This window comes from Globicephala melas, chromosome 8 (genome assembly GCF_963455315.2).
Source record: "Globicephala melas chromosome 8, mGloMel1.2, whole genome shotgun sequence".
Lineage (NCBI taxonomy): Eukaryota > Metazoa > Chordata > Mammalia > Artiodactyla > Delphinidae > Globicephala > Globicephala melas.
The window spans coordinates 24,211,035-24,227,387 of NC_083321.1; the positions used below are offsets into that span (position 1 = coordinate 24,211,035).

The following is a 16,353-nucleotide window of genomic DNA, read 5'->3' on the forward strand; positions in this document are numbered from 1 at the left end:
ATTGGGCGGGAGTCGCGGGGGGGGGGGGGCAAGGGCACACGTGTGGCTCGGGTGACCGCTGCCATCAAGGCTGCATTCACTCAGCAGGGGAGGGTGCCTGTTCCGGGACAGGCTGGGCAGCCCTTGATGACTTCTCGGGGTTGTCACGAGGGTAGACGGGGACAACAGGTCTAACGTCGGGGCACACGTGAGCCTGGGCATATTAGCCTCTGGCCTCGCCCCATGGGTCCTCTGGGGACAGAGCTCTGCCATCACTGGTGGGGAGCCCGAAGCCATCAATCCAGGGCCGGTGCTCCCTAAAAAAGCCTAAAAGTTTCAGAGCAGCCCCCAAACATCTCATTGGCTCTCACAGCACAAAGAGAAATGGCGGTCATTATTTGTTTTCTAGAACAGGAAACAGAGGCCCAAGGAGAGCTAAGCAGTGCTATCATCCAATAGAAAGATAATGCAGGCCACACAGGTAATTTAAAATCGCTTAGTAGCCACAGAAACAAAAAGGAACAGGTGAAATGAATTTTAATATTATTTAACTTAATATAGCCAAAATAGTGTCATTTCAACATATAAAAAATTAATGAAATGTTTTACATTCTTTTTTTCACACTAAGTGTTCAAAATCCAGCTCTGACACAACACGTGTTAACTCAGAGCAGCCACGTTTCAAATGCTCAAAAGCTACACATGGCCAGTGGCTATTGCATTAGCACCGGTCTAGACACTTGCCAAGGTCACTGCCGACTAAACCCAGTCCTTTGGGGGAGAGCCCTGCCATTGAGACGTGGCTCTTGACCCCAGGCCTGTCCCTGCAGCATCAGTGGCCTCCCTGTGGTCACATTCCTGGTGGCCCACTCTGGGCAGGAGGAAGCCTGGCAGCCCCTGCAGCCGGTCCTGACAGCTGCTCACAGGGCGGCCAGTCCAGCCCCACAGGCTGCCCGCCAGCAGCCCAGCTCCCTCAGCCAGCCTCCAAAAGGGCAGTTCTGCTCTGACTCCTGTGGACTCGTGTGCATTCAGGTGACCTCAGGGAGATGCCTGGGCCTGGCCAAAACCAGCTACCAAATGCAGCAGGAGGCTGCCTTCCAGGCCAGAAAGGGGAGCTGCAGGCTGTCACCTGTCTCCGAGCCTCTATCCCTGGGCCCCTTCTCACCTAGGGGCTGCCCTGAGGCCATCCCTTAGCAAAGAATCCCTGCAAATGTGACCTACCCCACTCTCAGCCCTGGGCGTTCAGGGCTGTCCTGCTGGTGCTGTGGTCAGCACCCACTCAGCTGCATGGGGATGGCAGAGGAAGCCAGGTGTGGGCCCGGTATCACCTGGAGCCGTGGGACACATGGACACATACGTGTAACTGTAGGATCGCCACGTGAGCTCCAGCAGGGGCTGGGGAAGGCCTTCGGGGGCCCCCGCTCCTCTGAGGCGGAGAGACTGATGTCTCCTGGACAGGCCTTGGGCCTGGATGAGGCTGGTGGGCCCTCCCCACTCCCCACCTCCCCCAGGTTGGGCTCCTTCCCTCTGGTGCCGCTTCCAGCCTGGGGGCCAGTCCTAACAGAGCCTGACTGTGCTGGCTGGAGCCATGTTTACTTACACACTTGCCAGCTCCTTGCTGGGGCCATTTCTTCAGCCAACCAGGGAGAATCATTTTTCTTTTTCCAACTGGGAAACTCCCCAGTGTCCAGCATGATGGCAGAGCTTGTAACTCAGACCTCAGTGGAACTAAAATATAGCCTCCCTCCCCACAGGCCACCTCATGTGGCGTCCCAGGGCCCTCTGCTCCCAAGAATCCTGAAGGTCCTGGGCTGGTCAGCAGGGTGACCTCTGGACCAGATCCCTGTCCCAGCTCTGCAACTTACTTTCCAGGAGGGAGTCGGGATCTGGCTGTCACCGCCACATGGAGGCCTAGCGCCGACAGGGAGATCAGGAGTTGGGATCCTGAGGGTGGCCCGTCAGACAGTCACCCCCTCAGAGCCCCACCTCCCCCTCTCCCAGCCCCAGACTTAGAATTTCGGTAAAAGGAGAAACGAGCGGCATGGTGCCTGGTGGTGAGCTGGAAGGGTTCTGGGGAGGGGGGTCAGCCCCCCCTCCCTGGCCTCAGTTTCCCCAGCTGTGAGTAGTATCTGCCCTCCTGGGCTCACAGGTCTGTCGTGAGGATTGACGTGAAACCACTCTGTGGAAGGAAGCTTGCCACACGCATTCCAGGGAAAACACAAAAATGTCTGACGAGAGTCGGGGGAGGTGCAGATGTCAGCACACAGAGGTCAGGGGGCACCAGGAGGCCGGCAGCGGCTGGAGTGGCACTCCAGGGGTGCCGGGTGAGGACTTCGGTGCTGTGGGTCCATCTGGCGCTCACACCGGGCCTCTCCTCCCTACAGATGATGATGCAGTATCTGTACTACGGGGGAACAGAATCCATGGACATCCCCACCGGCGATATCCTGGAGGTGAGGACCTGGCCGGTCTGCCCGGCCCCAGGGGGAGGAGCAGGGAGGCCATGAGCCTGGCCCCCAGTCCCGCCATGCCTGTGTCCCCGGCCTGCGACATCTTCCAGGTCTCAACCCCGCTCTCAGAAACACAGCACTTGAAGAGATGAGGAGGGAAGGAAGGTGGCCTCTGTAAGGACCTCCTGGTTCCCTGCTGGTCCTTGCTCTTCTGGCGACGGGAAGCACCATCCCAAGAGAGTGGGAAATTGTGCACCCACGGAGCCCGGCCTCCCGGGCCACACCTCGGGGTTAGAGAGGGCCACCCCTGAGGACGGAAGGCCCAGGAGGATCAGAAGGCAGCGAGGCCTTCCCCTCACCAGGTCACTGCTCAGAGAACGGACCCACTGCTGGCCGTGCACCTGGCTAGAAGTAGGTGAGCAGGCAGCTTGTAGTTGAAGGCCTCCTGACGTCAGAAATCCCAAGCAGCGTCTGTCACCCATCCGGTGCCACCCGAGGTGTCCCAGCCAGTACGTAGAGAGCCTAGAGTAGAAATAAATCTAGGCCGCCAGACTTGACTGGCAGCGGGGGAGGGCCCTGGAGGTCGGGAGGAAGCGGAGCACACAGCACAAAGCAGCGGTCTGTTCCGTGATGCCTGGGCCGCAGACCTGGCCATGCATACCCACGGCCTCCTTTGCCTCCTGCCAGCTGCTGTCAGCTGCCAGCTTGTTCCAGCTGGACGCCCTGCAGCGGCACTGCGAGATCCTGTGCTCCCAGACCCTGAGCGTGGAGAGCGCCGTGAACACCTACAAGTATGCCAAGGTGAGGAGCCCTGATGCCCGCCAGCTGCCTCCCAACACACACTCTGCTCCACTGTTGCCTGGCTAGAAAATGCAGGTGGCCAGGCAGCTTTGAAGGGCACTGTAAGTCCCTCTGTGGCCTGGCGTCACTGCTGCCCAGTGGGGCAGCATCGCAGCCTGGGAGCTGAGCTGTGAGCCGGGTGGATCTCAGTTCCCATCCCAGCCGTGCTGCGCCAGGCTGTGAGACCTGGGCCAAGGAGCTGAGCCTCTCTGAGTCAAATCAGCTCCCCAGGCACTACTTGATTTTCTTCCCGGCACGGCCCTCCTTATTCTTCCTCCTCTCAGCAAACACCATGGTCATCTGCCACATCTAGAAACGCTCCTGAAACACATCAGCAGTCCCTCCCCTTCCCTCCATCTCCATTGTCCCCTCTCGTGGACAACTGCTGGCCTGGCCTCCACACTTCCTGGCTTTCACCCTGCAATCCACAAGACTCTTGGAAAAGTGTAAAGACCGTGTCACTCCCCTACGTAAACCCTCCAAAGGTTTTCCACTGCAAACTAAATAATCCAGCCCTTATCTGTCGCCCATTACGTGGGCCCCAGGACCCTGTCCACATCTCCCCTTCTGATGCCGCCCCTCTGCCTTCACCCAGCCACGCGGCCCACGTCTCTCAACTCATTCCCACCGCAGAACTCCTGCGATCACTGTCCCCTCCCCTCCGGTAAAGCTCTTCCCAAGCCCTGTTGATTTCCCCAGGCCTCCCCCAAGTCACACACCTCTCTGCCCCTTCACCCACTCTCACGTCCTCACAGCACTGACCACAGTCTGTGGTTTCCTGGCCTGGTTGGTTCCTTGGCTTCCCTGTCTTCCTGAACTGGAACATCAGCTCTGAGACAGCATCGCAGACCTGGGCCTCGAGGCCTGTGCCCAGCACCTGGCCCAGAGCGGGCACTCCGTATTTGTTGACCTGAAATAGTTACTGAGCGTTTACCAGGTGAACACTCGTGTGCTGGGCCTTGTGCTGGACATACCACAGTGGGCAGTCCCTGCCCTTAGTGAGGGAGCTGCCAATCCAATAGGGATGACTGGCATTCAACAAGCCATCACCAGTGGGACCTAGGCCAAGAACAAGATTTCAGGGATGTTCCTGGTGGCACGGCTGGGATTTGAACCCCGATCAGTCTAACCCCAAGGAGAGGCTTATGGAAGGAATTCAGATAAGGGGCCAGTCACCCCAAGAGATAGGACATGCCTCCCCCAGGTTGAGGCTTGAAGCTGGGCCTTAGCCCATGGGTACTATTTGGAGGTGAGGGTAGGGGGAGGTTTCAGGCAGGGCTGTGCTGACACAGTGGGTCTCACCCCCTCCCTCTCCCTGCCCCACAGATCCACAGCGCCCCCGAACTGGCCCTGTTCTGTGAGGGCTTCTTCCTCAAGCACATGAAGGCCCTGCTCGAGCAGGACTCCTTCCGGCAGCTCATCTATGGCCGCAGCAGCAAAGTGCAGGGCCTGGACCCCCTGCAGGACCTGCAGAGCACCCTGGCGGAGCGCGTGCACTCTCTCTACGTCACCTCACGTGTGTGAGGTTGGGGGATGGCTGGCTCTGGGCCAGGCTCTGTCTGCCAGGCATCCTAGCGGGTGGGAAGGGCCGGGAGCAAGTGCTTCCCGGGGTGCCTGGGCCAGCACGTAGCCGGGGCCTGTGGACACGCTGGGGCGCTGCTGGGTGGAGGCTGGTTACAGGCCCTCTTGGAGCCAGACCTGGGCAGGCCCAGAACTAACCACTGGCTCAACCAGTGATGGGCCAAGGGCAGGTGTGGCCAAAAGGTGGCTCTTCCCCCAACCCCTCCCCGACACCTACGGCTCGCACCTTGAGGGCCGCCATGCACTCACCCTCACGTGATCCTGATTCAGCTCTGCTCGACACAGCTTCAGATCGTGCCCTCCCCCTGGGGCCTCAGGCAGCTCAGACTGTCCAAACTGGGGCTCTTCGGGGGTGTGGGCATCCTTATGAGTGTACAGAACGTATGTTCTGTCTGGGCCCCGGGCCATTTCAGTCAAAACTTGGTATTTTCCCTCAATGTCACGTCCGAAAGGCTGCCCAAACCCTGAACTTATTTATTCAGGGCTGTGCCTTTGAAAGACGCGTGGGCCTCCAGGGGGCCGGGGATCGTGCACAGAGGGTCACTTGGAGTCCGTTCTCTTGGTGTCTGGCCTCCTTTGGAGTCGGGGTCGGGCCAGTGCGGGGGGAGTCGCCGTCCTGCTCAGAGAGTGGTTGGCAGAAGGCAGTTCGTTCCCCTGAACGCCTTTAACGCTTTTGGTCTGAGCCAAGAGTGGCGTGGGGTACAGTGGAGGAGCCTGGTGGCCTCAGCTTTTGTTGCTGCTGTTTTCAGGGTCGATGCTGAAATCCCAAGCCTAGAATTAGGCTGCCTCTGTGGGCTCCGGAGGCAGAGCCCCAAACGGCCCCCCTGGTCCAGTTTCTCCAGTGAAAAAGTCCTTTAATTTGGATTGGAGAGCAGGGCCCACACTTCCCACTGGGAACTGCGGGTCTTAGGGACTTAAAGGACGGGGCAGGGGTGGAAGGGAAGGACTGGGAGAGGAGGCCCTTCTACTTCTTCCCCGCTACCTGCCCCTGACATTCTGCAGGCTCCAGGCTCCCCTGGGGTGGAGACACATCGTTGGGCCTAGACCCTTGTCGTATTTATGGGCCAGACACTGGGGGCACCTTCTGGACAGCTTGTGCTGGATGTCGCCTTCAGCTGTCTGGCCGTACCTTAGAAACTATTTATTCACCAGAAGCCCCAGGCACTTTAGGAGGTGTCACTTCGGTCACCTTGAAAAACCCCTGGGGGCTTGCAACCGTGGAAAATATTTTCAACTAGCTGCTTGAGCTGGATGTACAAAGGAATAGGCGTTATTTTATTGCTGTAATATTGTACGATACTGTAACTATATATTAATGTTGTCACTTATTGTAAATGTACTATGGTTTTATTAACAATAAACACTTGTTAACAATGACCTTGGCCTCATGGCTCCTGATAGAGGGTTACCCAAAGTTCAGAGCTGGGCAGGAGCCCATTTAGGACCAGGAAGAGAACCCAGAGCTGATTCCCTGGTTACTTGGGGCACTCATGTCTCAGAGGGAAAGAACCCCTGCTGGAAGCTGTGCTGTGGCCACCTGCCAACCCCTGTCCTACCCTATTTAGTACCCGAGCCTGGGTCCAGCCCTCACTGGGCCTTAGTTTTCCTGTTTTGTCAAATGGGGTAGGTGTGTTCCCATTCGTTAAGCACTTAAGTGCCACTGAGCTGGACTGGAAGGACGGGAACACAATGCCAGGAATAAGACAGCTGTCAGATTTTTCACAGAACTGGAACAAATAATCCTAAAATTTATACGGAACCACAAAAGACCGAGAATAGCCAAAGCAATCCTGAGGAAAAAGAAAGCAGGAGGCCTAACCCTCCCAGACTTCAGACAATACTACAAAGCTACAGTAATTAAAACAACATGGTGTTGGCACAGAAACAGACATATGGATCAGTGGAACAGAACAGACAGCCCAGAAATAAACCCACTCACCTATGGTCAATTAATCTTCAACAAAGGAGGCAAGAATATACAGTGGAAAAAAGACAATCTCTTCAGCAAGTGGTGTTGGGAAAGCTGGACAGCTGCATGCAAATCAATGAAGTTAGAACATACCCTCACACCATACCCAAAAATAAACTCAAAATGGCTTAAAGACTTACTTAAATATAAGACATGACACCATACAACTCCTAAAAGAGAACATGGGCAAAACATTCTCTGACATAAATTATACCAATGTTTTCTTAGGTCAGTCTCCCAAGGCAACAGAAATAAAAGCAAAAATAAACAAATGGGACCTAATCAAACTTAATAAGCTTTTGCAAAGCAAAGGAAACCATCGATGAAACAAACAACCTACAGACTGGGAGAAAATATTCACAGATGATGTGACCAACAAGGGCTTAATTTCCAAAATATACAAACAGCTCATACAGCTCAATATCAAAAAACAAAGAACCCAATCGAAAAATGGGCACAAGACATAAAGAGACATTTCTCCAAAGACATACAAATGGCCAGTAGGCACATGAAAAGATGCTAATTATTAGAGAAATGCAAATCAAAACTACAATGAGGTACCACCTCACCCCGTCAGGATGGCCATCATCAAAAAGTCTACAAACAATAAATGCTGCAGAGGGTGTGGAGAAAAGGGAACCCTCCTACACTGTTGGTGGGAATGTAAATTGGTACAGTCACTATGGAGAACAGTATGGAGGTTCCTCAAAAACTAAACACAGAGTTGCCATATGACCCAGCAATCCCATTCCTGGGTATATATCCAAAAAAATCTATAATTCAAAAAGATACATGCACCCCTATGTTCACAGCAGCACTATTTACAATAGCCAAGACATGGAAACAACCTAAATGTCCATGGACAGATGGATAAAGAACATGTGGAACATACATACAATGGAATATTACTCAGCCATGAAAAAGAACTCAGCAACACAGATGGACCTAGAGATTATCGTACTAAGTGAAGTCAGACACAGAAGGACAAATACCATATGATATCACTTATATGTGGAATCTAAAATACGACACAAATGAGCGTATCTATGAAATGGACTCAGAGCACAGACCTGTGGTTGCCACGGGGGAGGGCTGTGGGGGAGGGGTAAACTGGGAGTTTGGGATTAGCAGACGCAAAGCATTATATACAGAAGACATCAACAACTAGGTCCTACTGAACAGCACAGGAACTAGATTCAATATCCTATGATAAACCATAATGGAAAATACAAAAAAGGATATATATATATATATATATATATATAACTGAATCACTTTGCTGTAGAGCAGAAATTAACATTGTAAATCAACTATACTTAAAACTGTTTAGAAAGACAGCTGCCAGAGGGCTTTGCTGATCTGCCCCGAGGCCAGGTTCCCCACACCCCTGATGCAGGGGGCTGCTGGGATAGTTGTTTGCAAACCCTCCCTCACACAGTCAAAATCTGTGTGGCTCAGCACAGGAAGAGGGGGGCCTGAGGAGGGACCCTGCTGAGCCCAAGCTGGCTGTGTTACCTGTTAATGCAGGGAGGACCGGAAGCCAGTGACTCAAGCCCAAGGGTTTTCTGGGGTCGGCTGTAGTTTGTCTTAGGTGTGAAGTCCAGGCAGAAATAAAGGCTTTGAAAAATGTTTCCTGCCTGCAGCAGGCAGAGAAATTCCTAAGGCCGCTGGGAACACTGACTGGAGTGGCTGTGGTTCGGTGACCGACAGGCCAGGACTCAGGAGCTGGGGGACAACGTGAAGACCGCACGGGGTCAGTCCCGGGAAAGGCCTGCTGTGGGCTTTGCTTGGTGGAGCCCAGGCAGGGCAGCCTGGGGCCCTGGCCTCTGTGGGGAGAGGGCTCAGCACGGACCATGGCGCCCTCTGGGGGCCTTGGGGAGGAGACGCGCCCCTCAGCACCATCCTCCTGGTCCGAGGCCCCTGAGGGAGCTTGCGGGGTGGTCCCTCCCCAGCACTCGCCACCTGCAGGGGATCCCTCGCAGAGGTCCGTGTCCACCCTCCCCACAAGTCCCCCAGCCCTGCAGGACGTGCCTCAGTCAAGCACGCAGCCTAAGAGGCAAGATCTAGTCAGCACCTGGCTCCAGACGGGAGCTCAGCCATATTTTCTCTCTTTGGGGGGCAGACGGTTGAAGGGAAGGTGAGATAAGGGAGGGGTGGGACCCTTTTGAGCCTGCGTGTAGCAGAAACACGCTCTAAAGCAGGCACTTAAATAAATAGAAAAACATCAGACATTCTCCAAGGGGCCAGGAGGACTAGAACAGAAATGGGGGTGTGTCTGGTCACCTCACTTGCCCCGGCGGCCGGGCCTCCTCGTCGGGCCGCTGCTCCGGAGCATGGGGCGCCTCTCGTCCGCTGCCTGCTCCAGGCTGTCGGCAGCCAAAGAAGACAGTGAACTTCTCCTTAGCAGGAGTCCCTGAAAAGCAAGGGGGACTTGGCTCTACTCTAGCTGCCCCGCAGGCAGTGAAAGCTGGGCTAACTCAGCCGGAATCTCCACAGGAAAGCCATCCGGAGCAGAGGGAGCCCGAGTCCAGCCACCAAGGCCCACACCGAGCCTGCCCTCCTCAGCAGCGTCCGGCCCCCTGCTCTCCTCCTCCCCATACTTCCCTTTCCTTTCTGCTCCTGCCGGTTGGTTGCCCGATAGCATCCAGATGCCGGATTATCACAGCTTTCTCCTCAGCAGAAGCGACACAAGAAAAGCTTCAGCATCCCCCTTTCCTGCTGCCCCACCCTTCTGCAGAATCCACACCACCTTTGAACTTTCACCAGTTGTTTACAGAGTGGAGGGCAGCCGTCTGGAGTCTGAACTGCCTATTCAGGCCCTGGGGATGCCAACCCCGCCCCCTCCAGGCCTTCGGACCGGCTGGTGTAATGGCCTCTGATAATGAGTCTACATTTGTCCAAGGTGACGGTCACTGATTTCCTCCCCTCCCCCAGCCTCACAGCCCCCTTTGTGTCATCTCCTGGTCACCCCGGAGTCCTCCGGGACTGTGGGGGACAGATGAGCACTGGAAGCGCTGAAGCCGGCCAGTACTGGCCCCCTCCCAGCTGGGGGGGGGCGGGGTGGGGGGGTGGAGACCATTGAGGACTCTTCTTTGTTCAGGCTTCTTCAGCCCCTTCCCCAGGCTGGTGACAGCATTCATAGGCAGCCTATCTGAATTCATTTTGCAAGTGAGATTTCCTGAGACAGCGAGCTTTACAGATGTCACTCTGTCTGGAGGCCAGATGGTGAGGTCTGGGGGAGGCGTGCCTTTTCAGGTTTGGAGGAGAACCCAAGATCACAACCACCAAGTGCAGAGACCTGTTTAGGAACACACGCTTTGCAAATAAAAAGGCCAAGACTGTACATAGTAGGTGAAATGCTCACTTCCTTTTCATGCGCAGAGGGAAAGGCTGTCAGTCAAGAGGCTTGTCAGAGAACAGAGCTGGCCTGGTCTGACTACAAAGCGCACGCTCCTAGCTGCGCCGGTGGGCCTCTTCTAGCACAGGCTGTGGTTTAGAACAAAGCCAGACAGGCCTCATTCAGCCCATCTTAGCGCTCGTGGGTAACGGAGCAGCTCCCCGGGTTATACTGGCACATGCCACAGAACCCAGAGAGGCTTGGTGAGTGCCTGCTGCAGGCCAGGCACCGTTCTCAGCTCCTCAGGCCGGCTGCATGAGGGAGGTGCTGTCATTACCACCTGCGGTTTACAAAGATGTGGACCTGGGTTACGAGGTGTACCCCAGGTCACAGCAAGGGCCAGGCAGAGCCAGTGTCAAGGCCAGGAAGGCTCCCTGGAGCAGATCAGAGGGACGGGCTTTGGGGCTAGAGGGGCCGAGCAAGGGCCCGGCCGATCTGGGTCCTGCAGCTGTGGGACGATGCGGCTGGAGAGCTTTAAGATGCCACTCGGCTCAGACCATTTGGGGCTGTGACTTTGCTTTTCAGCCACTCTCCTTAAGAAAACCCTCTTTGAAAGGCAGGCTCAGGCACTCACCTGAGAAAAACGGATCAAATTTTTTTTTTCATCTCTAAACTTTCCTTCAGACTTAATAGGGGGTCTGCAGCTCCAGGAGACAAAAGGCCCTACGCCTACGGGGACAAGGCGCGGTGGTCCCAGGTACGCAGTCAGAATCTGCTTGTCTCCCCATGGCCATCTGTCCTGGGAGTTGCACGTTTAATCCTCTTTGGTCCAGAAGCGCCCTTTCCTTCCCCGTCCACACGCTAGACTTCTAGGAACCAGATTACCCATCAGGGCTGAGGAAAGGACCTATTTGGACTCACAGAGGACCAGTCCTTTTAAAGTCTATGAAAAACCAAGGAAGATCAGTAACCAAGGCCACCACATGAATTTTTTTTAAATAAGGAAAAATACAGAAGCTGAAATCCGACACGGTCAGCGAGCTCCGAAGGATCGCCATTAACCCACATGCGGAAGCGGGGAGAAAGGCGGATCAGAACCAGAACGCAACGGAACTGACTTCCACTCTGAGCTTTCCTTGCACCTGGTGACGTGGATGAGGAACAATCCTACAGGACCAGCAGAGAGGAAATTCCCTGGCCGTCCAGTGGCTAGGACTCTACGCTTCCACTGCAGGGGGCCCTGGTTCGATCCCTGGTTGGGGATGCAGGGTCAAGGTTTCAATAACAATGGTATCAGATTCAGGACTGGAAAGCAGACACCATCAAACATTCCAAAATACACCACATAATTGCCGTGGAGAGGACCAAACGACCTGACAGGAGCTAGGCAGGAGAGGCCAGCTAGCTGGCTTCCAGGTGCCGTCCCAAGTCCCTCGGAACCACCACAGTGAGCATCGGTCAGCACGGCCACTTCTCCCACGGGCTCCTGGGTCCGTAAGCCCTGGCCACGCTGCCCACCCTCGGCCTTGATGCCAGCACCGTCCCAAGTGTACCGCAGCCAGGAGCCACCGAAAGAAAGGAGCAAAGTGCAACTTCCGCCTACGTTCAGTTGACGAGCACACGGCCAGCTGATCTTTCTAGGATATAATTTATTAAAAATAGAGTCTCTAACCCCCTCAATCCCTGCTAGCAAAAGGGTCTTTCCCAACATTTTTTCCCAAATGGATGAAATACCAGGTGTTGGGGACTCAGATGTCATATCCTCCCTAAGAACTCAGGCTTTTCTGGGCCACTGCCAGGGCCAGGAGAGGAACAGCACACGGCAGTGTGGGTCCCAGGACGCCAGTCCTGGCTGGACTAGAGCCTCTGCAGCTCCAGGCCCCAGGGAGTTTGGACGAGTTCATAACAAGAGGCCCCGGTGCTCCCCCAGCAGCCTCCTGAACATCCCCAGAAGACTGTGTACTTGACGCCCGAGAAGGAACAAGAGCCAGCGTGGCTTCTACGCGTGCGAGAAGGAACCGAAAAACCTGGGCCCAAAGCAAGCTATGAACGAATGGGGAGACAGGCCTGGACTGGGAGGAGGAAAGACGGTGCCGGAGGATCGCCAAGCATCGAGTTCTAAGCCGACCCACTCAGAAGTGACTGCTTTTAATAGTCTAGTCAGCTGCCACTCAGTGCAGCCAGAGACAGTTCAGAAAGTCAGGGTATCCCTTACGAGTCAGCCACCAACACCCAAGTTACTCTCCACTATTTCTTCCACTTCAGTTTTGTGTCTTTTTTGTTCTTCACATCTCTGTTTTTCTTCAACTTTTTGTTCTGTTTGGGTTCTTGTTTGGCTTCCAACTTCCTTTTCTTGTCACTGGAGAAGAAAAAACAGTAGTAGAGAGAGAAAGAATGAAGCATGCCTGGATCTGTAACCTTTCAGACTGCTTTGCTTTAAGCTTGCTTTGCTTTGTCTGAAAAAGGGTTTCCGCCATCTGAAACGTGATGTAAGAACGTGCAGTCACACAGCAATGTCCTCTGCAGGCCTACAGGGCATTGTGCTGGGGTCTGGGGGTACACCACACCAACCCAGCTCCTGCCCTGACCAAGCTCTCAGTCTGTGGAGGAACAAATTACGCCTTAACTCCTGAAATCTGTACGTTCCCCCCTCCCATGACTTTAAGAAAAACCTATGGCATTACAAGGAAAATTCCTTCCCACCACTTACCACTAAGGATTACCCTGGAAACCAGACATATTATCCCAATGACTGAGGATAGTCCATAATACACAGCATGAAAACTCCCAGGAAAACCATACAATACTTTTTGATGTGTTATTTTATTTTTCCTAAATGAGAAGAAAACCCAAAGGAATAGTAACTCGGGTACACATTTCAGCTGGCCAGTAGGTTCCTCACAGATAGATTAACGTGAGAATAGCTCGGCAAATGGCCACCTTCCTTTCCCCTTATAGGTTAAAGATTCTCTCCAGTGTCATTTTGCCCTGGAAACAAACACCTCCCTATAAGGGGAGGGTGTACAATTCTGTCCTGAGACCTAACATCACCTGAATGAAGTGACTGCTCAGAAAACAGAAGGCCTCAAAGAATTCGGAATGACAGTTATCAGTATTTTTACTTCCAAAGGCGCAAGCTTTCACGTTTCCCCAGACCCCTCAAGTGCATGAATGGCCACACAGACTGGGTAATGCAGATGGCTCCTCAGGGGCAGCGACAGCCAAACCAACAGTGGGAGGGACTGAGCTCTGCGGAGCACACAACCAGGCGGTCTCCACACCAGGCCCAGAGCCGGCCATATTCAAAGCCACTGCACTCAATACGCAGCCATCACGCGCCCTGGGCCACATCTGCCATATTGTCCAAACCAGAAATTAGGACACACTGACAGCGGGCTTTTGTGCCACATCAGAGACCATCAGGAAAATGAGGCTAGCACCGATGCTGGAATCTTCCAGGTAGCACAGTGATTTATGGAGACAGAAGAGAACATCTGATTTCTGGGAACTATGGTTCATAGAGTCACAAGATTTCCTCTTTCCAAATAAACTCTTCAGGGGACCCTGTTTATGGCAATGCCAAGAACTCACCCTCCCACAAACCCCCAAACCAGCTGTGGAAGCCTCATCTCCAGAGGCCCAGGGCAGGGGAGGCCTCACTGTCTTCCCAAGGGAAACTCCAGTGAAAGTGCCGCCCCACGGAACCACCGTCATCTACACACACACCACTCTGCAGAGAAGCAGCTGAGGGCGAAGGTTTTTGAAGAGTAGTCCAGGGAGTCCTGGAGTCCCCCAAGACCCCTCCTGGTGGGCCCCAAAGTCAAAACTATTTTCATAATAATTCTAATACATTATTTGCCTCTTCCACTTTCATTCTCTCCCAACTGGTTTGTTTTCCAGAGGCTACAAGATGTGTGATAGCACAACAGACTGAATGCAGAAGCAGACAGGAGAATTCAGCTGCTTTCTAGTATGCCAGCTATTAAAAAGATTCACAAAAATGTAAATGTAAAACAATGCCACTCTTCTCACTAAAATTTTTATGAAAAAGGTATTTTTAAAAACAAAAAACCCATAATGAGTCCATGACTGTTAATTCTAAATGAATAAACATTTTTTTTTTTTTTTTTTTTTTTTTTTTGCGATATGCGGGCCTCTCACTGCTATGGCCTCTCCCGTTGCGGAGCACAGGCTCCAGACGCACAGGCTCAGCGGCCATGGCTCACGGGCCCAGCCGCTCTGCGGCACGTGAGATCCCCCCAGACCAGGGCACGAACCCGTGTCCCCTGCATCGGCAGGCGGACTCCCAACCACTGCACCACCAGGGAAGCCCAACATTTTTTTTTAATTTCTCAGTTTTTCATTTATAAAATGGGGAATTTTTTTAATTTAATTTTTTTTCTTATACAGCAGGTTCTTATTAGTTATCTATTTCATACATATTAGTGTATACATGTCAGTCCCGATCTCCCAGTTCATCCCACCACCACCACCACCTCACCCCCATCCCCGCTTTCCCCCCTTGGTGTCCATACGTTTGTTCTCTACATCTGTGCCTCTAAAAAGTGGGACATAGTGATAGATAAAACCCACACGCACAAAAGCCCTTTGGGGTCCTCAATAATTTTTATGATATAAAGGAACTCTGAGATCCAAAACTTTGAGAACCATTGGCTTAGAGGAAGGAGAGTATAACAGGTAAAACTCTGGGCTTTGCAGTGGACAAACCTGGTCCTGATTCTGGCTCTGCCTCTTACTAGCTATATGCTTCTTGGGAAGTCACTTAACACCTGAGAGCCTCGGTTACTTCATCTTTAAAGTAGTGATATACCCATAAAACTCCTAGAAGAGAACATAGGCAAAACATTCTCTGACATAAATCATACCAATGTTTTCTTAGGTCAGGCTCCCAAGCCAATAGAAAGAAATAAAAATAACAAATGGGACCTAATCAAACTTACAAGCTTTTGCACAGCAAAGGAAACCATAAACAAAATGAAAAGACAACCTACAGAATGGGAGAAAACATCTGCAAATGATGCGATGGACAAGGGCTTAATTTCCAAAATATATGAACAGCTCATACAATTTAAAAACAAAAAAAACAACCCAATCGAAAAATGGGTAGAAGACCTGAAGAGACATTTCTCCAAAGACATACAGATGGCCAATAGGCACATGAAAAGATGCTCATCATTGCTAATTATCAGAGAAATGCAAATCAAAACTACAATGAGGTACCATCTCACGCTGGTCAGAATGGCCATCATTAAAAAGTCTACAAATAACAAATGCTGGAGAGGGTGTGGAGAAAAGGGAACCTTCCTACACTGCTGGTGGGAATGTAAAGTTGGTGCAGCCACTGTGAAAAACAGTATGGAGGTTCCTCAGAAAACTAAAAATAGAATTACCATATGATCCAGCAATCCCACTCCTGGGCATATATCCGGACAAAGCTATAATTCAAAAAGATACATGCACCCCTATGTTCACAGCAGCACTATTCACAATAGCCAAGACATGGAAACAACCTACATGTCCATCAACAGAGGAATAATGGATAAAGAAGATGTAGTACAGATATACAATCGGATACTACTCAGCTGTAAAAAAGAACGAAATAATGCCATTTGCAGCAACATGGATGCAACTAGAGTTTATCATACTAAGTGAAATAAGTCAGAAAGACAAATACTGTATGATACCACTTATGTGTGGAATCTAAAAATGACACAAATTGAACCTATCTATGAAACAGAAACAGGGACTTTCCCGGTGGTCCAGTGGGTAAGGCTCCACACTCCCAATGTAGGGGGCCCGGGTTCGATCCCTGGTCGGGGAACTAGATCCAGCGTGCGTGCCGCACTAAGAGTCCTGCCACAACTAAGAGGTCCGCATGCCACAACTAAAAGATCCTGCATGCTGCAAGGAAGATCCCGCACGCCACAAATAAGACCCAGCACAGCCTAAATAAATAAATATTAAGGGGGAAAAAAAAGAGATCAATAGAGCAAATCTGGGGAAAAGACAGGGCCACAGCAATTTAAAAAAGCACAAATAACGAAGAAGCTGTGTTTTATCAAGTAAAGTTTCAAAAAAGACATACACAAATTGAACTATATATGTGTATAACACACATAAAACCCTATTAAAAAAGCAAAATAATAACCAGGTTTGAGGGGGTAGAGTGAAAGGGT

At 52.3% G+C, this 16,353-nt stretch overlaps 2 protein-coding genes across 4 annotated transcripts in view; one reads left to right on the plus strand and one right to left on the minus strand.

Annotated features, from left to right (window-relative positions):
• Positions 1-6,227, plus strand: part of ABTB2 (ankyrin repeat and BTB domain containing 2) — a 181,988-nt gene extending 175,761 nt beyond the window's left edge. For both annotated transcript variants that reach the window (XM_030864748.3, XM_030864749.3), the window contains exons 15-17: positions 2,364-2,432; positions 3,117-3,230; positions 4,596-6,227. In XM_030864748.3, coding sequence (XP_030720608.1) covers positions 2,364-2,432; positions 3,117-3,230; positions 4,596-4,793 — 381 coding nt within the window. In that variant the 3' untranslated portion in view covers positions 4,794-6,227. The remainder of the gene's footprint in view (positions 1-2,363; positions 2,433-3,116; positions 3,231-4,595) is intronic.
• NAT10 (N-acetyltransferase 10) overlaps positions 516-16,353 on the minus strand; it is a 50,708-nt gene continuing 34,870 nt past the window's right edge. Inside the window, exon 29 of one of the 2 annotated variants that reach the window (XM_060303364.2) lies at positions 516-9,232. In XM_060303364.2, the coding sequence (XP_060159347.1) occupies positions 9,220-9,232 (13 nt within the window). In that variant the 3' untranslated portion in view covers positions 516-9,219. Of the gene's footprint in view, positions 9,233-11,785; positions 12,516-16,353 lie in introns of those variants that run through there. The other variant, XM_030864750.3, reaches the window with a different exon arrangement.